Here is a 24918-nt window from a genome sequence, read left to right on the forward strand (position 1 = left end):
GAAGCTGTGCATTTGAGGCCAGACAGAGGAGGGCAGTTTCTAAAATTAAACTTCCAAAAATTTCCAGAAAGCAGTTAATAATAATATTACACCACTAGCAGATCCGCAGCACAGCAGGCTGGTCCCCTGGGTACTGGAGAATGTAGGCCAGACGCTGGCGAAGGAAGCCAGCGCTAGGTAGCCCACCTCCATTGTCACCCAAAATCAAAACAATTCCAGGAAGTGTCCACTCGACCAGGGCTAAACAGCGAAGCGGCAGTGCCGACACTCCCGTGGTCACTCCACTGGCTGACGGGAAGCCATTTGGACGCTCCTGCTCAGCTCCTACTGTGGGTCTCCATAAAGCGGAGAGACCTTGGACCAGGAGCGTCCACTAGCCTTTGGCTCCCCTCAGGAGCATGCAGTGTGTGCTTGTCCATTCGCGTGGACACAGAGACATCTGCTGAGGACGGACATTAGCATCACTTAGCGAGGGGTTTTACTCTTGTTAAGTGCCCAAAGGGACCAATAAAAAGCATTCATGAGAGTTTTTAGATGTCTGGGTTCAAACATGACAGACAGGCTTACTCCAAAAGCACATCAGATGGCTGTTTTACTTTCAGATAATAGTTTGGCCTACCGTACCTTTCAGCTTTGTATGTTTTCCACATTCATTATGCATATTATTTCATATATAATTTGCCAGTATTCATGTAGATTATAGAGAAACTATAATGTGTTTATAGTTGAAGCCCAAAACGTCACATGTGGTGATTAAAATCTTTTAAAACGGAGTTCTCAGTGTGCGGACTAACGTCATTTTTTATTTCTGAAGTATTCTGGTCCAGCACCTGTTTGAATCTGGATGTGCGCGTCCTTCTTTTCTTCTTATTATTATTAATCTCCCATGCAAAAATATAGTACACCGGGATGCATGGAAGAATGTAATTCATAACATTTCAAAATCATCCATAAAAGACCAACATTCATGAACAATAACTAATATAATTTTCAATTGTCAATGAAATTGTATTTTTCAATAGGATAGAACCCTTTGAGAACCCATTTGAGCCCCAGGTTCTTATGGAACCCCCCTGGAGACCCACAGAGTAATGTGAGGGTGTTGGGCACCTCTCCCTCCTTTATTACGGGGCCTTGAGGCAAAGCAGGATTGATCTCTTGTCAGGGTGCCATGCCCAACATCAAGGCTCTGGCGTCCCCGAGGGACCTATTAGCCACGCGGCTAGAATCCGCCCACTTAGGAAACAATGCGCCGCGACAAGCGCTGTAATAGCAAGTCACGAAACGCTAACCAGAATAACAAAAGAAACGATACAAATAATGGTGATTTAATAAAGTCTTCCTCAATGGGTTTTCTTGGGCTATTTGCATATCAATAAATGAGGAAGCGAAGGGGAAGGGGTGGGCGGCAGGATGAAATTAGATTGGCTGTAAGAATTGTCTTTTTGTCCCTGCAATTAATCTAATTCTACAATTAATCTCTAGCACAGCTTGCACTGGGGGAATCTAGCTTCTAAAGACACTGTCTTTGAGAATATGAATCTTTTATGCTTCTGACTACTGTACATCCCCTTTCTCATAGTCACCACCAACCAGACAAAGATACACAAATTCCACCAATTATGGTCGGTCATTTTGTTTTGTGCAACAACTACTGTGTTCTGAATACAATCCACAGAAGTGATGACATTACGTCTCCACAACGCATACGGGGCAGCCGTGGCCTACTGGTTAACACTGCGGACCTGTAATCGGAGGGATGCTGGTTCGAACCCCGACCAGTAGGCACGGCTGAAGTGCCCTTGACCAAGGCACCTAACCCCTCACTGCTCCCCGAGCGCCGCTGTTGATGCAGGCAGCTCACTGCACCGGGATTAATGTATGCTTCACCTCACTGTGTGTACACTGTGTGCTGTGTGTGTTTCACTAATTCACGGATTGGGATAAATGCAGAGACCAAATTATCAAATATATCAAGTATCAAGTATATATACTTATACTTATACATACACACTACTCAACACTGGCCATTTTTTTTTTTAAATACCAAAGCATAGCAAAGGAGGCCATTGCTAATACTGACTAGCCCTGCCTCTAACATGTATGCTAATTCTCTCCCAGTGCATTGTCTGCTGTTCAAGAGGCTGTCTCGGGCTTTTAAGGGGAGTGACAGGCCGGGCCGAAAGCAATCACCTCGGTCTCGCTGGTCACTCATGCTGAATCAGCCCGTCAGTCTGCACTACAGAAGAGCCCAGTGTTTATGCAGCCTCTAACACACCCAGCTATGAGCATTCATACACACACACACACACACAAAGACAGACACACACACACAAAAACACAAACACCAAAAGAGACGGACGCGCACACACTTTATTGTTACTTTGATTTGCACATTTTGCAGGGGTGAACAAAGGCCTATTGGGTACCTGAGTTTCGAGCTTTCAGCCTTAATTATTCAGTTCCCTTTAGAGCAAAATACCCATATCCGTCCATAAAATGTTGAGCTTTATTACCATTATGTGCATTTAAAACATCCTAAAGCCATCTTGCCCCTTGTAAAGGCACATGCCTTGTTGTCCAGGTGTGAGTGGACTTCAGGCCTCATTTGGGGATCAGCTCTGAATGTCAATCATCCATGTCTTTTGGCCCCATGAGACCAAGACCCGGCACAGACAGATGCTATCTGAACTGGTTATGCTGCACACCTGCGCAAGTACACACACACACACACACACACACACACGAACAGCTGGTTCTACTTACTGGTCCACAAGTTCCACTAATTACAAAACTTGACAGGTGCCACAAGAAACTTGCAGCATAAAATAAATAAAGAATAATTTAAATAACTGGACTACTCCCTTCTGACAGAGCACTGCAACTCTCCTCATACAGGAGGAGAAAAGTGTTCCAGTGAAACGTTTATTTCCCTTTGTCATTATACTGTGTTCTACTTGGCTTGCCGTAGCATGTTTCTCCCAGAGCACCATCATCACCAGTCATCTCCTGAGTTACACAATCGAATGTGGAATGTCAGCAACATAAAAGCACATGGCTTGAAATGCCACTATGTGTCATAACGCAATCAATTAGTCATGCTTTGAAAAGGCGTAACATCTGCTACCAGTCTATTGTTTATTTGGGGTGGGTGCATGATTAGCCATGTGTTAGCAGTTATCGCGTTAAGATGGCATTCAATCAGACATGGCATGGCACCCACATGGAATGGAAACAGGGTGTGACAGAGTAACTCGTCCTCCCTGAAATATGGCCAGTTTCACTGTCTACTCATAATCTTTCTCATCATGTCACTGTACATTAACTGGATCATTGTTAACCACCCCCCCACCCCCCCGCTCTGAGGCAAATGTAATAATCCACAGACGTCACCCTTTGTGGAAGAACAATTTCCTTAACTTCCTTAACAGAAGCAGCATGAGTGAAATGTCAGCAGCTCAACTCAAGACTCAAGACAAACAGGCTTGAGTGAGGAAGTCAAGCAGATCAGAGGCCAACAGTCAATCCCAATCCCAGTCATTCAGGCTAATTGATGCGGTGGGCTTACACACTGGCCATTTGGGAGTGGGCTGGAGAGAGGCGGGGGGGGGGGGGGGGAGGGGGGGCTGGACTGGGCTGACTTGAAGAACGTCAGACATCTCCATTGTGTCGCCATGGTTACAGGCAGAGAAACAGCCAGCTGTGGGCTGACTGGGAGAGCATTGCAGCTCCGCTCTCTCTCCCTCCAGGATGGCCACACAGGAGGACAGCTGACCCCGTATGAACCCGCCTCGAGCCGGGCAGAAGACCAGGGGACACAGGACCAGGGGGGAGAGGTGGGGTGGGTGGAGAGGGTGCGATATAGGCGCTTGGTGGACAGAGACAGAACAAAAAGGAAGTCAGCAAGAAAGAAAAAAAGACGAAAAAGTCAAGGATAGACAGATACAGACAAACAGGAGAGACAGGAAGACAGACAGTTGGATGGTTGGAGAGATGGACAGACAGATGAGGGGGGAAAAAAGAGGATTGAAAGATTGCAGAAGCCCATGGTCTCACTGGGTGTGACTAATACACAACTTAGACACACGTGGAGTGTGTGAGGGTGTGTCATATTCCACACACTCAATCTGACACACTCACTCCTACCCTCAGTGTCTCGTCAGCGCGGGGTGAATTCCACGGGGATGACGGGGGGTGGGGGGGTCATCACCAGAGAGCAGACATGTGACTGTGCATGCCACCCTGCTGAAGATGCTTCACTCGCTCCAGCTCCAAGATTAAGTGCTGTCTGATAACATGTCATGTGAGGAAGCAGCCATCGTTCAGGAATGTGCCCGCTATCAACAAGAGCATCTGCGGTTTCACCCAAAATCTGATACAACAAGAACAAACTTTCAGGAGCTGAACACCGGGAGATACACCTCTCCATAAACTCCCCTGTCTCTTCCGAAAGTCTCTCTCATATTTAAGGGGCCAATCCCATTTAGTTCACTTGGCTATTCTATTTAGTACGGAACAAGACATTAGTGTAGCTACACACTCAACGATAAATCTGTCCTGTAAAACTGTGCTGCTGCCATATCTGAACACGCGGTTCCTCTGCCTGCATGTGGGTGTTTGTCATCATCGTTATTGAGTTAGGCTCATCCCAGCATAATTGGTTTGGCAAGGACAATCACATTGGCTCCAAACTGAGAGATGCACTCAGGTTGTTAAAGCAAGAAGGAAACAGACACAACTGCGGTAGAACAAAGAGCTGCTTGTGTCACGTCCACAAGTCCACACATCCACACACACACACAAAAACACAGCCTATGCATAAATCTGAATACAAATAGGCCGGAAGGGGCCTAAGCTACAGTATTTCACACTTGTTTAAAACAAATAAACGTGACGAACTGATTGTGCTGGTTCATTCGGGTAGAGTCCAAATGGGCCTCCAGCTAGAGGAAGTTGAACCCATCACTGACCTGGTGAAGGTTTCTGCCAAACTAAGGCATGAAACCTGCATGTTTCAACAACAATTTTAAGACCATAATGAATTAAATTGAAGAACTATTGTAACACATACTGTCAAAAAATACAAAGAACAGCATGAAGGAAAATGGGAGTTCTAAAATGTCGAGTTAAGTAAATACCCTAAACTTGAACTGCTATAGATTCTGTTCATGTTGATCTTGGTTGTAGTTTTATTGTTTTGTGATACATCTGTACTGTTGAGAGAAATAACTACAATACCAAACAACTGCCCATTAATTGTAGAAGAAAGGCCTAGTGTTAAATGAGCATTAACATAATTAAGACCTAACTATGCATTTACGACCACGTGCGTAAACTGCTAATGTTAATACTTTTTAAAGCTTCAAATTAATACCATGCATACATTGTAGACTTCTATCTATCTTTTTAAGACCCTGCGGAATGCCTGTGGTGCAATACCAGAGGAAGAAGCCGTCAGCGGTCAGCTGTGTGCCGTGAGAGTATGCAAAGTCTCTATTTGCATAGCGCTGGTCACTGTGCTCTTATCTCCTCGCGGCAGGCCAGGGCACAGAAGGCCAACGACCACCACTCTCTGGCAGGCCTGGCGTGTGTGTGTTTGTGTGCATGTGTGTGTGTGTGTGTGGGCGTGTGTGTGTGGGAGTGTGTGTGTGGGCGTGTGGGCGTGTCTGTGTGTGTGTGTGTGCGTGTGTGTGCGTGTGTGTGTTTGTGTGCGTGTTGCTGGGCAAAAAGTTCCTCTCCTGCCTGCCTCTGTATGATTGTGCAGTATTTGCATCATTCACTCCCTGCGTAACTGCAAGGGGCAGAACCGTGGTGGTGTGTGTGACCACAACGGTGGCCAGTTTGGTTAATGAGTCAACAGTCAAGGAGCTGGGCTGGGAATCGCGTAGTAGTATAGCCTCCTGTAGGATCATATGTGGGCATGGGTGAGCAGAGGTGACATCACCAAATGACGATTGGTTGACCTGTGTTTGATTTCCCGATCCCACCTTTCTGAGACTGTGTCGCTATGGACAAAAGTGTCTGCAAAATTTCGGGTCAAATTTAACTTGTACTTGTAAGCCACACAGGACCCAATCATTCAAAAGGCCTCATTTATGAAACTCATTTCCTTTTTAGATATGTTTTAGTTATTAGATGTTAGCCTAATTCATACCTCAATGTAAAGGTTAAGTAGAAAACTGGAAATATTTTCCTTCAAAAACCTGAATCGATGTTTGTTCTCCACTTAAAGCCCCCCTATGCAGTTTTGCCAATTTCTGATTTTCTTTCACTTTTTGCTCTGAGGTTCCTGCAAAGTTCCCTTCATATAATTTGTGGAGTCCAGTAAGCAGAACCAAATCCGACCAGTTATAGGAACAGTGAGACCCATGGGTGTAAAATGGGAAGGGTTTATATATAAAATAGTCATTCATTTCTCTGTGAAACTGAGAAAAATCACACCACAGAAATAGCTTCACCTAACGGGAAGCAATTTTGTGCTAAGAATACAAGATCCTAGAGATGACATCCATCCTAGTGGGTAGTGAAGCGGACTACCTGGCTATGGTGGTTTCTCTGAGTTAAGCAACAAAAAAAGAGAAGAACTGAAACTGGAAGTGACAAACCCCATCGCCGTAGTGACAGTCAGCTCAGTCACCTGGCAGACATGTTACTCAGATGCAGACTGGGAGGACTGGCCGAGAGGAAAGGAGATCTCTCAGCACTGAGATGCCTGTCACTCACAGCCAGCCTGAGAGACATAAAGCAATAAAGCCCATCATGCTGAAGTAAGCCATGGAGGAGACAGTTTGAATCAGATATCACTGCAGGTGTAATAAACACAGTGAGCTGATATTGTTTTTATTTATTTTGTTCTTTTTCATTAAGCAGGATGTTAACCTACACCCAACCCATAATGTCGTCCTCTGTGACTATTAGCTTCTGCTGTCCTGTCCATACGCATCCAGTACAGTGTATACTGAAAGTATATCTATCAGCCTTGAAAGGCCTGTTTAGGCTAAGTTACATTTTATAGTCACTGATAAGCAGTGATGCCAGTAACGCGTTACTTAGTAACGCGTTAGTCTATTTTGACCAATTTTTTTTTTTTGTAACTAGTAATCTAACGCGCTACTATTTACAAACCAGTAATCAGATTAAAGTTACTTATCTAAGTTACTGTGCGTTACTATTTTTGTAATTTTCCTTAATAAAAAGATATATTCTTTGCTTTCTTCTTGTCTTGGGGATTAATGTCATGTAGGCTATGCTCACGTTTTCAGCATGAGCACAATTCACGTGTAAAACCATGCAGCAACACAAATGTATACAATGGAGGGAGAGAGAGAGATGCACATTTCATCAGTCATTACTTTGACTTTGACATTAAGGTACATTGTACATTCTGTGCTGGCGACAAAGTGCTGTCTAGCTAGACATCCCAAGTCTCCCGAAGTTTTGGGAGTCTCCCACATATTGATAGCAGCTTCCTGACGCCCGCAAATTACATAAAATCTCCCGGAACCTAGAGCGAACAAGAGCACGCAAGCCAGACCGGACTTCAAATCGCGTGTGCATATGAGCTTTACGCGCACACAACGGAGAGGGAGACAGAGAGGAGTGGTGCGTTTGTGCCTGAAGCGCATCCAAGACAGAGAGCATCCTGGTCTGTTTTGCTAAATCAACCAATCAGTTTTCAGTGTAAGTGTGCTTATATCTCTTTTCTCCCAAACTTAATTAATCAGTTCAGTCAGTGTATCTAGGAACAGGAGCGTGATGGCAGCGTCAGTGCCCCTCAAAAAGGAAGATTTAAGACCTATTTCACATCAGACTACACAAAAGTGTACCCAATTGTCTCAAAAGATAAAACATAATGATAATCTTGCACACTGCACTGTTTGTAACAGCGACTTTAGCATTGCTCACGGCGGGTTAAATGATTGCAAAATACTTGTTGAGGTGAGTTTAACAAGTGTAATTTAATTTGCATATTACTCAGGCCTATACAAGATGGCTAGTTGCCAAGGCTACATGAAAAACAAATCTACAAAAAAATCTACATATTTTACTATAACAATTTCTATCAATAGGCCTTCCTTATTTGGTGTACTTAGACATTATTGAACAAACATCTGAATTTCAGTATCTAAGTAGGTTAGGTTGGGATGTCTGCTATACATTGCTGTTAAAATGCACTTCCAGTATAGTGAGTATTGGAAAAACCAGTTATAATTTTTACGTTGAGGCGGTGGGGGTGTTGTCGGCAGCTGCTGAAAGTAACTAATAAAGTAACTTGTAATCTAACTTAGTTACTTTTAAAATCAAGTAATCAGTAAAGTAACTAAGTTACTTTTTAAAGGAGTAATCAGTAATCAGTAATCAGATTACTTTTTCAAGGTAACTGTGGCAACACTGCTGATAAGATATCAACAGAGAGATTTCCGATTCAGTGAAAGAATTCAGGGTTTTTCTTACAAATAAAAAACAAAAACCACACATATCCCCAACTAGCCACAATGTGAAAGTCATTGTCTCACTGCTTGCGCACAGGAAAGCTGTGACTAATACCTTGGACCCACCATCTACTAACTAAGTCATAAGCCAAACAAACCATTCTGCTTCTTTTCAGGAAGCAACACATCACACTGCATCATTTCAACAGCAAACCTAACACCAGAGAGTGAGACAGAGCAAACCAAACACTCTGAAAACCAGCTTGAATGTACTACTTCCTCCTTGGCCATAGACAGGTCATTTATGAAGTATCAGCAAAAGGAGCCATATAAGGCATTATTCCTTTGGTGGTGGTAGTGGGCGGTTAGAGGAAGGAAGTTATCAGGAACAGTAGAAGGGTGAGTAGGCTTCGCCCAGGGTGACCCATCGGAGAAGCAGTCTCAAGGTCAAACAGTCAATACCACCACCACCATTATTATCACGACCACTACCATCATAATCATTCTCATTGCCGTTGATTCGTCAATGTCATTGTCATGAGTCAGCTTCCTGTTTCCTGCCATGAGCTCAGCACACAAGCAGCAGTGACACAGTCTAGTGTGAATGTTCCATACACACCCCTCTTGGACAATTGCAAACACTTACACACATGCGTCTTAACCTAACTATGCTTATGTGAAGACACATCCACACGTGCATACAGTCACGCATGTAGACAGATATATACACACATACACTGCATACCAACACACACACACACACACACACACACACACACACACTGCATACCAACACACACAAACAAACACACACACACACACACACACACACACACACACACACACACACACACACTGCAGGAAGTGAGAGCGGTTGAATGCCACATGCTTTGAAATAAGCCTCTTCCTGTTGAAGTATCTTTTTGACAATTAAATCAACCCACACTCACCAGTGGAACGTACTAAGTAAGAATCACAAAATTTCTTTAAATACACCTAGATTTATCTCAATGTCACCTGAAAACTACTTGGCAATCCTGAATGTCTATCAAATGACACTTCCATCTAGTAACAGACACCTTAATGCTTTCTTGATCAGTTGGTACTTGGCAATCACCACCAAATTAACCTTGAATTCAGTCCCCTTAAAAAGTTCTTCAAAAACGAGCAAACAGTATAGGCATAGTATATAGTACAAGTAACAGTATCCCACTGCTGTCTAATGTCAGTTGGCTCTCATCAAGTTCAGTGTCCTGAAACTGTGTGCTGACAGCAGAGTGCTGCTGGAAACCCCATATTAGTCAATTACTCCCAATGAGGCGCTTCTTCAGATTAGAGGCAGCGCTAAACTCAGATGACACCCAGTTCAGCACGAGTCATTTACAAATTAGGCAGGAACGCAGCGCAATTTCTTTAAGGGGAATGAATCAACCACTCTGACTAACTCTGTTTGGATACTACAGCAGCCTGCTACTGAAGCAGTAAGAGAGAATTTAGATACTGCAGGATTTAAACCTCAGACATCCTGTGTGACTGTAGATGGCCAGTGCTGTTTACACACAGGAACAGTGAGAGAATGTGAGGACTGGAGCACCTATCTGTTTGCTACAACTTAGAAGCACTACTGGGGGGGGGGGGGGCTTCTATCTCTTATCTGAAGTTTTACGGGCGTCTAGCTGTACTTTATAAACTCAGCTCTGGTTTCACTTTGCTGCTGCAGTCTCTAGAGGTCCAGGTGATAATGATGAGGGTTCAGATGGGACACTGCACGAAGGGGAGTGAAATTTAGAAAGGCCTTGTCACGCAGCTCAAACCACTGATGAGTTTAGGATTCTCCTACTTCCTGCCTAGGTGCACGTCTCTGTCATACCCTTGCTCGTGTCAGGAAAAGCTGTGAACTGAACAAGGTCAATGAAGGTCACCGAAGGTCAGAGCGAAAATAACTGGAAAGGGAGACATCCGTCAGGAGATGTCCTGCTCATTTTCAGAGAGCACTGACCAAAAGCATCCCAGAACATCCTGTGAACAGACTCACTCGACTGCGTTTCCCTAAAGCTTAACGACCACCATGGTAACTAAGAGAACAGACACTCGACTGTTTAAAAACAGCACTCACTGATGCACTTATTCTTATTGTACTCTACCTTTTTTAAATTGTCATAGAATTGTTGAGAGAATTGCTTTAAAATGCTTAAAATGTTTACCATGTTGTAAATCGCTTTTGTTAAAAATGCGTCAGCCAAATAAAGTAATAATGTAATGTAATGTAAGAGTGTTTGAAACAATACTGTCACTTTAGGACAGCAGTTGTTCAACAACACTTAAATCCTGGGACCCTGAAACATATGTTCAAGTCCGGTTGCAGTCCTCCAGGGACACAGACAGGCCGTTTGCATCCTGTTTTCATTCCCTATGGCCCAATTACCACAATACCAAATGGACCTCTTCCAGACAGACAGATAAGCTGATCTTGAATCATTTCCTGTAGTTTTGACATTGGCTGTTGAGATTAGGATAAATTACTCTAACACCTCTGATGTCCCAACCAGTGAGATGAGAGTATTCACCCCACCCAGCCTCTTGGATGATAATCTTGTATCTTGACCATGCCAAAGAGCCAGTCAACCCACATCCTCAATCATAGTGGGAGTATTCATTCACACAGGCAGACAGACCGGTCATGGCTAGACTTCCATTAAGGGAGTGGTAACTAGTAAAAACATAGCAGGCAACCACAGACTTGCACATCTTGAGAAAGCAAAAACTGGGGGAGATCTCACAGACCATGAAGATTACATCACAAAGGGATGCACCATGGGATGCACAGGGATGAGTGTGAGAACATGACATTGAGGAGGTTGTGAAATTGCATTACTTCTTCCGTCTTGTACTGACGGCAGGCCATGCTGTCATTGGTGAGTCAGATCATAAAAAAAAAATCCCAGATAAGAAAAAGAGGAAAAGAATTGATCTTCACTTTACCTAATAGATGAGACATAATCACATACTCAAACACCTAAGCGTAGTACTGTGAGAGTGTGACACAATCACAAGTGCACTGAGCTACCAGTCTGCCTTGAGGAATGTTCACTTCTCAGCCGTTAGGGGGGTGGGGAGGGGGCGCTTAAGAAGCTCCATAGGCCAATTCATTTAGCCAACAAAGGCAATTTCACAGGACCTTAAGACCAAGGCAGTTTCTCCTACCCTCCCTAAAACTCCCACCCTCCCTCCCTTCCTCTCTGTCTCCCTCACTCTCTCCCTCCCTCTTTCTCTCTCCTGCTAGCCGACATTAGCATGTAAATGGCAATGCAGCCAGCTTAGTGCCAAGAGCTGGGAGACCCCGCTAAACAGGCCCCGGCATTCAGCCCAAGCATGGGAGGGTCCTCTCCATCACTCAGTGCTGTGGGGGCCAACGGAAGATTCTGAAGGTTCTAGAACCTGTCTGGAACAAAGAGTCGCCTCTTTCAGGGGCGGTTACGTGGTTACGGCAGAGCAGACAGACAGCTCTGGGAATGGGCTGGGCCTGATTTGGGGCAAAGTCTGTCATAGAAGCATATGGAGAACTAGTGGTTAGGTAGCACCGAGAGGCTTAAATATCTTAAATATCTTGGTCAAGTTCAGTGCATCACTCCTGATGGGCCACAAACTCTCAGAGCGTGCATTTTAAGAAAAAAGGAAAAAAAAAAAAAACTCTAAAGTAAAACGTGCATGTTTGTACAGGATCTTGGCTTTCTAAATGGAAGACAAACCTCTAGTCAGTGGTTTGGTCTGAGCCATCCCATGCCATGTACACATTGTTTTAGAAGCACAAATATCAACAACCTTTCAACAGCAATGTGGACTGTTTCTTTCTTTAAGGGGAATGAATCAACCACTCTGACTAACTCTGTTTGGATACTACAGCAGCCTGCTACTGAAGCAGTAAGAGAGAATTTAGATACTGCAGGATTTAGACCTCAGACATCCTGTGTGACTGTAGATGGCCAGTGCTGTTTACACACAGGAACAGTGAGAGAATGTGAGGGCTGGAGCACCTATCTGTTTGCTACACAAGTGAAACATTTCCTTTACGCAGATCAACTCTTCTACAGGCTCATATGTCCACTGCCCACTGTCTTGCTTGCTCTCACCTTACCACTTGCCTTAACTCTATTAACGTATAGACACAAAGCACACAGCTACATCCAGACCTTTGGCATGTGTTAATTAGCTTCATGCGGTATGCATTGGATGAGACTAGAGGTCAGAGAGCCTGTTCTATTCCAGGAGCTATAGCCTTGATGAGGAACCGTGTGTGCTTCTGCTGCATCTGTGGTCGCCGGCCCGTTACCCGACCCGCCCGACAGCCTGTCCCAGTCGACAAGGCAGTCCAAGTGAACAGTGCACTGCAAAGGTCAATCGAATTAGCCATACAAAGCCTATCAGACGGGGTTCATTTTAAGCAACAAAGAGCTAATAAAGGGCGATGTCGTGTGGTGGTGACAGGCAGAGGGTCCCCATAAACTAAGATAGGCGCATTGGTCTTGTGATCATGCTCATAAATAGCTGCCCTGCATCGGGTTCTTCCGTTGTAACCACACTTGTGAGAACACCTCGTGTTCACAAACCCCTAAAACCACCAGCGCAGCAAGCACACATTTTTACAGGCTAACTGACTAATGAAAGTCTACCACATAGCCCGCGTCCGCAAAAAGATCTACCAGTGCAGAATGTTACACCAGAAAAACAGGGGTCAAAGGTTAAGGCCACAGAAGCTACTAGTACTGTATGCTGCTGTGAATACTAGTGTGTTAATTCATTAGCTGTTCAAAATGCTAATACTATTATTTGCACTGCCATTTGCATTGGAATTTGCCTTCTGATGGTCAGGAAGAGGAAAGCTGTTGTGAGTATTAGGCGGGGATCACACTGGCCAGCGGCAAGTGGCAGCGGCAAGCGCAACGCAACGCTCAGACCGTAATAAGTTCTCTCTCGTTCCTAAGTAACACAAACGGTTTGCCTAAACTGACAATTGAATACGCTCTCGTTGCTCTTTGAAAGTTAAACCAAGTTCAACGCTCAGCTTGTTCAACGCTAGCGCTGCCACTGTTCCGCTGCCGAACCATAGAGAACAATAGGAAACCCGCCTTATGGGTGCTACTTCTCTACCCTGAGAGCAGAGCCAGTAAGTAAGACATCCATCACGGGGCGTCAGGGTGGAGAGTGGTTGTCTAGACTACCCCACTGGTGCCAAGGGCGCAGATGGGGAAGGCAGCAAATCACTCGGATGAACAAGACGGCGCTCACACAGCAGACAGTGGTGGAGGTGGTGCTCAAGGGCCCAGTGCCAATCTGCTGTTGCCCATGTTTATAGTGGCACCTATCTTGCCATGTTGTGAACTGACGTTATGAAATGCAAGGCGCCAGCCATTAAGAATTCTGGGCTTTGATTCTCTCTTGAGTTCCTCTTTATTATGCGATGTGAACAGCTGTGGGAGGATTAATCTTGACTGCGTCCCGACACAAGGACAAATTGGGAGAAACAAGCGTGCATAATACTCCTCCACGGTCTAGATTCATGCCATATGGATTAGACGCTGGAATGAAACAGGCAGTCTTCCTCTCATCTTCCTCTCCTCACACTAAACACTCATCTTCCTCTCCTCACACTAATCACTCATCTTCCTCTCCTCACACTAAACACTCCTCTTCCTCTTCTCACACTAATCACTCATCTTCCTCTTCCTCTCCTCACACAAAACACTGCTCTTCCTCTTCCTCTCTTCACACAAAACACTCATCTTCCTCTTCCTCACACAAAACACTGGCGAGGAGGAGATGCTGGGGGCTGCTCTGCTCTCTGCTCATGCAGACCGGACAGATAAAACTCAAGTCCGCAGAGCAGCTTCCAGCAGCTTCATCCACTGTATACTGCATTGGGCACACTTGATTCATTTTTACATGCCTCTGAGAGAGACAGAGAGAGAGAGAGAGAGAGAAATATCTGTGAAACAGTGCCGTGGTAATCCTAATGCTGTGTTACTCTCAAGAGTGCCAAGTCCACACAAACACACACACACACAAAGACTGGGAAAGTTCCTGAGGAATGTGAGAAGGGGGGGGGGCAGTTAATGAAAGAGAAATCCCCATCCCCATTGACTGAAGTAATGTTGGCCAGCAGGACAGACAGGTTTTTCAGTCACATGTGTGTGTGTGTGTGTGTGTGTGTGCGCGTGCGTGTGTGTATTTGTGTTTGTGGGAGGTTGGCGTGTCACTATGCAGTGCTACAATTTCCCAGCAGACCCTGAAAATCCCTGGTTTCTGCTCAGTAATATTTTCTGCTGCCTCGCTCGCTCACTCGAGTTTCCCACTCGCTCTCGCCGGGAGAGAAGATCCTCTTGAGAGTGGGCCGTAAATATTTCCCCCGTTCTCACTGGGCGGTTTACACTGGCATTGTGTTGCTTTCCAAGCCTGCATTCCTCTTCTGGGCTAACTGATTAGCCTTATCGACGTGCAGCACAAGGCAAACAGGCAGCATCGGCCTGATAAAGATCATTACACACCCTACGACAGGGAAGTAGATTTGCATTCTGACTCGGCCTTTCAAGCAGTTCAGCCACCAAGCATTCCTGGGTCCTCCCGCAACCTCCACATACACGTCAGGTGTTTCCTGGTTGACGGCATGTCTGCTAGCATTAAAACTACATAGATGACAATGATGCTCTTAATCAAGGAAAACTCCTAGAAGGCCTTGATCTGTATGTTCCATAGCGTTTGATAAAATTCTGTATAACAATATGTGAAATTCGGTACAAATACAAATGACACTTATAAGGCAAAATGTGACTGTCCTGTTTGTAAGATGTGTAGGCTATGAGGCCGTTAAAGAATCCAAGGCACATTGATCAAGAATAAAAGCCTTTATTCTGATGGATACACCATCTTCATCAGGGCCATGACAGTCTAGCATACAAAGCAAATGGATGGCGTGTCTGTGTGTGTGTGTGTGCGCGTGTGGAGCATGTCATATCTGTTACAGTATGCAAGACTCCATGGGTCTCGCATCACACCCTTTCCTTGTCAATGTCTATCATCCACAATCATAAAACACAGCAAGCCACACAACTCAACCACAACAGTTTGATCTCTTCTGTGGATTTGGCACGACCAGGCTATTTGCTGACGGGCGATAGCGGTTCACACATGGGTCACACAATGCTTCACCTAAGAGTGGGGCAAAGCATTCTAAAATATGTGGAACTAGGGTTACAACACACAGCATTCCTAGCTTCTGTGTGTTTTGAGACGGAGATCACTGCAGGCGGAGGCGGAGAACACTGCAGTAAATTCGCCCACAACCAAGTTTACACTACTGGAAACCAGTGCTGCTGAGGCTGTGATTTTGGAAAACTGTTTTACAAGGATGCCTTATGGCAGTCTGGTGACTGAACCTACTTTTAAACTGGGATGAATGGCTCTGGATGTACAATGGTTCTGAATGCAAATCAATTTGACAGAAGTGATTTGTGGGTAAGTACAGGTGCATTGTGGGTAACGGCTAGCTGTGGTAGGTTCTCTTCCCTGGCTGTCTGTAGAACCGAGACACATTTTATTGAGGGTATATGACAACATAACACATACATCATGCATGTATTAACTGTATATGAGAGCCCTACTTCTCAGACTGATAACAGACACTGACCTCAATGTATAATTTCCTACAACTAGTACAGTAGATAAGAACAGCTTGCTTCTCAAGAGATGAGACTCTCAAACTTTCAAGCCTGTGGTCGCCTCCGCACCAGATGTCAGCCGCTTCAGACATGCACTCATTCAATCCATCAAGAGCAGTAATTCTCCTGGGGCACTGCCTGCAATGCACACGATTGTCCACGGATAATAATAATAATAATAATAATAATAACAATAATCTCACTGAGAGTAAAGACCATTTAATCTACAGAGTGCTTTTTCTCTCTCTATTACCAGACTAACTGTTCCTATTACCCATGTACTACCTGGCAACCCAGCTGTGAGTTTGTCCAAGAGCATTTCAGGAATCAAGATAGTTATATTGTGTAATGTCTATTGTGGGAAAAGCCCAGTCTGATTGATTTCCCCCGGCAACCTTAAGTATCGATAAGGAAGCGCTTTACTAGTCAACCCCTGTTGGGAGTTTGAGAAACCCTTTTGATGAATCATTACATGCTTCTGCTGAAGGTCATGGTGATTATACTGGGCACCTCAAGCATAGAGATTATGTCTGCTCAGCATCTCATTAAACAACAATATCAATACTCAGCTACGACATAGAAAATATATCCAAAGCAGGCGGAGAAGCACGCAAGAGGCTGCAATGGTCATCAATGGTCAACACGCTCCATCATGACACACTGCTGGAGACTCTACTGAGTGGTGCACACACACTCACAGCAAGAGACACCCGCCTACCCCCCCCCCCCCCCCCTCACAGTGCAGTTCTGTCCTGTCACCGAAGCCTCTAGTCTCTTATGTAAGTGCCAAACAACCTGCAGCCATCAAAGAGCACATCATGATCCGCCACCATCCACAGCGCAGTCGCTCGCTCGCTCGTTCAGCCGGCCGGGTGGCCAGTCCGGGTTATTTTTGGGTCATGGGACATGATCAGAACACACACACACACACACACACACACACACACACACACATACATACACACTCACACACACACACACACACTTGCGCGCGCGTCCGGAAACGAATCAGACCTGGGCTCCCACGGCTATTTTTTGCCGTCACTGGATCCCGGCGTGTGTGCGTCTGTCTGTTTGTCCTTCTCTTTCCAGTGCTGCATCCGACCCCACGGATGATCATGACTGGGCAATGGAGGGGCTTCTCTGGACTGTGACCAGCTCCTGCTCAGTCAGTGACACTGCTGGCCTGGCTGGAAGTCAGTGGTCAGGTATGTTTTGGAGACAGCAGCTCTTTCAGCTCAGTCTTGGGATAACTGGGACTAACAGCTGGCTTAAGCAGTCTGCGTGAGAGGCACTGTGAATAGATACTGTAGTGCAGTAATGACTGGAAGGCTATACCCTCAGCCACAGTTAGGTTGGCAATTCAATCTCAACATTTGTGAGACTGACAGGTTCAGGCCATTACTTGAATATTTGGCTTTAGACTTGGTTTCAAACCCAGACGTGCCAACCTGCATTAGTGAATGGTGTTGAAAGTGGGTGTGGTGCTTTTGAATGAACACGTCTGAATTTGACACAGGCAAAATGGCAATCCTGCAGTAAGGCTAGTCCCACAAAACAGGTGCTTAAGGATTCAGGCTTTTACAACAGACGAGCGTGATATCGTAATTTCAGTGTGATGACGTAGCTTTGTCCATCATGAACACGCTAAACCAGAGGAACGAGATTAGGCTACCCTATTGTGAGTGTGACTTGCCCACAAACGGCTACGCAGCCTGTCTTCGGCTATCAGAATCGACATCAGCATCATGGTTTAGCGACAATAATAACAGTCTACAGAGTCTAGGAAGAAAATCACACCGGTCAAACAACACTTGCCATTCATAAATCTATCAAATAACGACAGACGGGGGATTACCATGTCGCTTATCGCACACGTATGTGAAGACTGTCAAAGTAAAGGCTATATAGCACGCGATGACTTGACACATGCACACACACACACAAAATCGCTGCCTCTTTCATCCTAAACTTACCCAGTGTTTTGACAGCGATCTGTCTAGTGAGCGGTGGCGGCAGGTTAATGCACACCAAATCTACATCCTGATGCAGCAGCACGTCGTCGATCCGGTTGGTGTAAAAGGGCACATCCATCTCCTTGGCTAGCTCCTCAGCTTCCTCTTGCGTTCGTCCCCACAGAGCTTTCACGGAGAAGCCCTCATTCTTCAAGAGGGGGATGATCACCCTCGCGGTCAGGCTAGTGCCAAACACGCCGACCCCGGGCAGCATGGCTCGCCTTTCGCCGTATTTACAGCTTAACTCCGGACTTCGGTGCTACCATAGCAGCCTCGCAATATAACAACGCGGCAAAAACGCGGAGAAAAGGACAGCGGCTCCTTCACATCAGGTGGCCATCCACCTGCGCATAACGACCCGCTGTCTTGCATTCTCGTACCCGCTCGGCTCGCCTCGTCATGGAAATCGGCCGAGGCAACACCCACCGCCAATGAATAGCCTACTATTAAAATTCAGAGCGTTTTAATATCGCTACACGGATGCACCATTCTTATCACAATTTCTTGTAGGCTATGCAACGCAACGCAGTCTGCGGCGCTCTGTAACGTTACATTGAGCACGTCGCACTTACTGCCGCTAGCCCGTTCGTATCAGATAAACCACCGGTTAATCCACGCAATTATGTCGGTTAAATACATTTCAAAATTAGGATCCATCCTGAAATTTGCCTAGGTGGGTCCATGGTTTTCGTAGCACAGAGTGAGGTGGATCCGATATAAAATGCTACTTGTTATTGATGTTGCAGTCCCGTTGTGCCGTGTTCTCTGTGCGCGCGATACGTCACTCTCCCCGTCCAGCCCTCCCCATTTTTAACCCTTTCAGTTCCAGTGTCTCATTCTGTGCGAGTGTGTGTGAGGGAGAACGTGTAATTCTGTGAGTTCATAACGTCAAGTCAGTGTAATAATGATTGTGCAAGTTGTGTTTCGAGTTTTTTTTTTTTTACTGATCCGGGTCTTACAGTTTTTTCGATGTCTGCTTGATGTATCTTGTTTTTATCCCTTTATGTGTCTTGTGTGCTGCTTCAGGATATTTTGGTAAGGTTTGTTGAAGTTTGTATTACATTATACATCCGTTAGATCCGATGTTGTTTTTGTGTGCTAGCTCTAACCTTTACCCAACCATTATGCATTATGACCCAAAGGTCAAAGGTCACCTCTACAGCTAGTTCTGACCACAGTCTCTCAGACTTTTGGGACGAGCACAGCAGTCATTGTCAGCTCTATAAAGCACTGCAGTGTCACACAGAATGCAAACAGTTATGTGATGGGAAGCATGCTTTACAGATATAGTGTATTACAAATCAGTTTGATACGCATAAAATCTTAGTATTCAAATATTAAATGTAGTTTTATGTCATATTTCATTACAGACGTTTTACTTATATTGTCATCATGCATATGAGATTCTGTTAATATGTTGATCATTGCAGCTTGTTATTGAGTGGTGCACTCCAAAGGCATCCTGCTATCGCTCAGCTTTAGCTGACATGGACCACTGGACCAATAAACATTAATCATTGACTGATTATATCGATCCTATTACCACCACTGCTTACAGTACAAATTACCTGAATTTATTCAAATCTAGCATAGTTTTTGTATGTGATAAAGTACGTACAGGTTGTCCCACACAATAATAACATACTGTTTTGAATACTTTGAGATCTATAAAAACTAGCTTCTGTCTTTCACTGTAAATACATTTGTTTACTTGATGCTTGTTTAAAATGCATCAACAATGTTAAATATAAATGAGATGTTCAGTGTCATTAGAACAGTATGAAGCTGTGTCTTTCAGCGGGACTCAGCAATGCAGTGCCCTAGCTTTGAGGTGTGTCTCAGAAATTAGTCAATGTCAAGAAAAAATACTTGTTGAAAAGTCTATTTCATATACTTTAAATAGAGCTGTGTAATTAGATTTTAACACTAGAGTGCACTGTAACTGCTAAACTCTGTGTGTGTGTGTGTGTGTGTGTGATAAAAAATGGAAATGTTTTTTACAGACAAATCACCTTATCAAGGTTTTTCCAGGGAACTGCTTTGAATCCTGGGAGGAAGAACCCTTGAAGCAAGCAGCAAGCATTTGAATATCCTGGCCTATGACGATGATGCGATCACGGCTCATCAGCCTCCCAGACATTCTTGGGAGTGAGCACATGAGCGCACGCATGGCCACCTCATCCCTTGTAGGAGGCGAATCTCTCGATCGGTCTGTCACATCGCTTTAATGTGCTGATCCCTGCGTGAGAGGCAGTGGTGTAGTCAACGTGATGCCACACAGGACTATGCAGTATAGACCCTTTCAAGAGAGTTCCATTATCAGCATCATAGTTGGCCCCACAAGGCTTCCTTTTTAACATTCCATATGTTATCTTAATGCAGAGGAAGTAGATTGGGGCCCAAATAGAACGTTCAAGCATTGTTTTTGTTTTTATTGTTGAAAGGGTCTATACCCACTTAAAAAGCATCACCATCTCAGTATACCCACTTAAAATAGGCAAGGATGCATATTAACATATGGGGTTGAGCACAGTATACCCACTACAGCTAACTAGACTATATCACAGTATGTGTGTATGTTTGTATGTGTTTAATGTGATCGTGAGAAGGTCCATCCTAACATACCTCTTTCATCTGAACATACAGCTATGTAGCCTGGTTAGCATTCAGACCTTCTCAATTGTAATTGAGAGTGGGTCTGGAAAAGGTTAATTGACTTACAACTTCCAGCAGGGGCATAGCTAGCAGTGATAATAAACTTAAATTGGTGCATTAAACTCCGATTCGTTTCAGAAGTGTTTCAGAAAGTTTAAATGCAGTTGTTTACTCAATTCCAAAAAATAAGCACGTCCATGCCGAATTAGCGATCGTATTGCCTGTGTTTTAGGGACATTGGAAATGGGCTTCAAGGTCCTAGTGACCAGACGGTCCTGCAGAGCAAATCCCAAATTTGCCAAAGGTTCGTATGGGTATTCCCAGCATACTACTCACTCGCTGTGTTCCAATTTGCATACTTCTGTACTTGCAAATACCTAATATGAGTGTGCACTAGGTATTGTAAGTAATGAAGTATGCGTATTGAAACATAGTCACTGACTTTAATGTGTTTTAAGGAGAGTTTCAATGACATTTTCAGAAATGAAACAGGCTCTCCAGCAGATCTCTGAACACCACTGAAGAGTGAGCCAGAGTCCGTTTCACATGCATGGACCTGCCTCTGTTCCTTCCCATTTATTTCCTGTATAATTCTGCCAACAGTGTCTGCACATCTGTTTCTTTGCTTATGCAATGCAGTGACTTTTTTATAGGCATACATTCATACAATGTATACATTCAACTAATCCCCCGGCGCTGAATTAAGGGCTGCCCACTGCTCCGGATGTGGTGTACTCCTAGTGTGTGGGCTCCAAGCTCACTGCTCCAAGTGTATGTGTGTATATGAATGTGTGTACACTACAGGTAAAATGCAGAAAACATATTTCCTCACAGGACAACCCCCTTCCCCCTAAAAATGTTTGGAATAGCATGGGCAAATCTTTAATCAATTTATCAAAACCAGGGCAGTTGTCATAATGCCGTTTGATGGCTCAAGGTCACCATTATTTAGCTAGAAAATTCACATTAGATTACAGGCTGAATGAGTCAATAAGAGTCTCCTCTTAACCATATTTTTAGACTGACTTTCCCATGACATGCTACTGCATATAGATGACATTGATAGCCTGCGAATAGCTAAGCTCCCAGTGCAGTCTCCTCCTCCCATTGTGATGTAATCTGCCATGCCATGTGCAATTCCCTAGAGGTGTGTGTGGAGCGGCAGGCTCATTGATTGGGCAAACAACTGTAAACATTAGGGTTGTATAAACAGCCACAGCAGCACTTTGCCCCCTTGTGGGTCTGATGGAACTTATCTCAAAGTTTACCAGTCAGTCTGTGCACGGGGTGATGGAGTCACTCAGGTCAGGTGTCAGTGCATGACGACCCGTATGGAGTCACTCAGGTCAGGTGTCAGTGCATGACGACCCGTATGGAGTCACTCAGATCAGGTGTCAGTGCATGACGACCCGTACGATTCAGAACAAGCTTCATTTGGATGTTTCGCCACATTCAAATTCAGATGCATACACACAGAGATACACTGTGCATCAGATAGTGTGTGTATTCAGATGCATACATACACTATCTAGGTGTGTAAGGGTAATTGTATACAGTACAGTATATGCAGTAACCTTAAATATCATCAGCTTCTTTGCTGGTTGAATCTTTCTCTCTCTGTCTCTCTCTGTCTCTGCTGACCATCCTTACAGACTGCAGGAAAAATAAAATAAAGAAAGCTGCACAGTGTGTGAGTGTTAATCCACTTAACCTCTGGATTCCACGAGTGTGTGTGACTCCTCATTTCGTCTCCATCCTGCTGAGTGATTTGGGCAGGGCTGGCCATCACTGTCCCCTCTGTCTGAGACGTGTGTGTGTGTGTGTGTGTATGTTTGTGTGTGTGTATATGTGGATTGTAGGGATGCAGTGGAGCCTAACTGAATCATTGTCACGCTGCAGCATCTCAGCTGCTGGAGCTCACGATGGGATATGGGTACGTGTGACAAGCATGTGACCCGCATATCTGCCGTTTGGCCGTGTGTGTGTGTGTGTGTGTGAGAAATAGAGAAAAGAGAGCTTTATTAAGCAGTAGTGCTGCCATATCTTCATTCGGTACTTTGTGTGTAAGTGGAGAGTGTATGAAAATAAGTAGGGATTTCCTATGGGGAACTACACTCAGCAACTGACCTGTGCGATAAAAACTACATCAAAAGCACAATACAATTGTGGAGAAAATGTCCTGTTTTGCCCTAACATGTGTTATGTGTACATTTTTGGCACATTGATCACCTACCTCATACAACATATTTATCTGTCCTTCACATAACTATATACCATCAATGACTTTGAAGATGATACCTAGCTAACCTCATAACTAGCTGCCTCATGAAAGCATAACTAAAAAAGTGCGAAATTGTTGTATGTTCTTGCTTTAAAGCTACAATTTTCAGGATTTAGTGCCATCTAGTGGTGAGGCAGCAGAGAGCAAATAACTCAATACATCTCCTTTTTCAGGTGTGTAGTTGCCATGGTGGCCAGCAGGTGATTTAAAAATGTGACAGCAACACATTGCATTATAGCGCTTTTTCCAGTGAGGGGAGAACCTCACTAACCACCACCAATGTGTAGCACCCACCTATGTGATGCACGGCAGCCATTATGCACCAAAACGCTCACCACACACCAGCTTGAGGTACAGAGTGAGGGAGTGAATGAATGAACCAATGTGACAGGCTCTCTGTAGTGCCAGTTTTGTTTTTTTTTGTGTTCAAATTGGCAGGTTTCACACTTATGTTTTAGCGCCCCCTAGTTTCAACATTAACATGATGCCAAAGTAGAGTTAATGTTCATAAGTTCAGTTACAACTACAACCAAAGATAGTTCTATAACTCATCCTGACTCAGGCAGGAGTGTTATGGAAAACCTCAACATACAGACATTTTAGCCTCTTTGACACCGACACCAGTATACTGGCAGTGTTTGAGTTTTAAAAAGCCACAGAGAAATACATCTCTGTTGTCAAAGCAAATACTGTGCATCTCACCACCACTGCATTAAAAAAGCCATGCTCTTTATCTGATCTGTGTGTCTGTGTGTGTGTGTGTGTGTGTGTGTGTGTGTGTGTGTGTGTGAGAGAGAGATTCCTCAAATAACCTACTGTGAAACATCACACAATACAGTAGTCAAAACAGAGCAGCTTTATTTTCGAAACAGGAAGCAAATTAGCTCAAGGAAACAATATGCAGTCAATACAGAAATATATGTGAGTCTGTAAAGTATGAGTAAGTGGCCCTATGATTTGATTGTAAGCTCTCAGTGCAGACGATGGAGGTTGATACAGGTGGTGACATGTGCTGATGAAGAAAGGACACAGCTGGGTCTAGGAGCCTGCAAAACTACAGGGACTGTCTACCAGCACAATCACCATGACTACAGGGACTGTCTACCAGCACGATCACCGTGAGCCTTAATGAAAATGAAGGGAACACCATGTGAGTTTCCATTAACTTCAAAACTCTGACTCTGAAATGCTTCTCTGTGAATTTTACTCACAGAAATGTTTGGCTTGCCCTTGTAGTCACCTGAGATGGCAGATGAAATTGTATGAGTCAGGGAGAGAGAAAGAGAATCCAAACATCAGTAAAGAATGTGTATATCAGGAAATGCAGTATAGTCCACTCACCCGGTCTCTTCCTGTAGATGACTGCAACTATGGCAACAGCCACAAACAGACTGAGCGTGGTAGCAACTCTAACAGCCACATGGACCACTGATAGAGAGTAGAGGGGAAATGGCTCTTTCCATCACACAGGATATCACAAACTACACAGTCTTACTCAGTTCCAAGACTAATGTTGTTTATTTTGTTGTTGGCTAATCTATAGATTGAAGGTGCTATGTGGATTTGTTTTGTTTCAGAAATTACTGAGAAATATCAACAAAATGTGAAGCAAACATCCACTAAAGCGAGAAAACAGCGAAGAAATTGCCAAAACTGCATAGGGCCCCTTTAAATCAATGCAAGAGTGCCGTCGCTGTGTCCAAGACAACAGAGTCCAACAGAACCTTTAAGCTATGGCAAATTTGGTCAGTGCTTGGGCTAGAATCTTCATAATCCCTGACGGTACTGTACCAAATCAAAAGCCAAAACGCCATTCAGTTGTC

The 24918-nt window shown here is 44.5% G+C and overlaps 1 protein-coding gene across 1 annotated transcript in view; it reads right to left on the reverse strand.

The window, feature by feature from the left end:
* The window catches only part of gfod1 (glucose-fructose oxidoreductase domain containing 1), a 41706-nt gene extending 22787 nt beyond the window's left edge, over positions 1–18919 (reverse strand). Inside the window, exon 1 of the mRNA XM_076290274.1 lies at positions 18121–18919. Within this exon, the coding sequence (XP_076146389.1) occupies positions 18121–18373 (253 nt within the window). The 5' untranslated portion in view covers positions 18374–18919. The remainder of the gene's footprint in view (positions 1–18120) is intronic.
* Between the last annotated feature and the right edge of the window lie 5999 nt (positions 18920–24918).

This window comes from Alosa pseudoharengus, unplaced genomic scaffold (assembly GCF_046254945.1).
Source record: "Alosa pseudoharengus isolate Yale_2024_CS ecotype anadromous, Long Island Sound unplaced genomic scaffold, YU_APseudo_1.1 YU_APseudo_1.1_scf_18, whole genome shotgun sequence".
Taxonomy (NCBI): Eukaryota; Metazoa; Chordata; class Actinopteri; order Clupeiformes; family Clupeidae; genus Alosa; species Alosa pseudoharengus.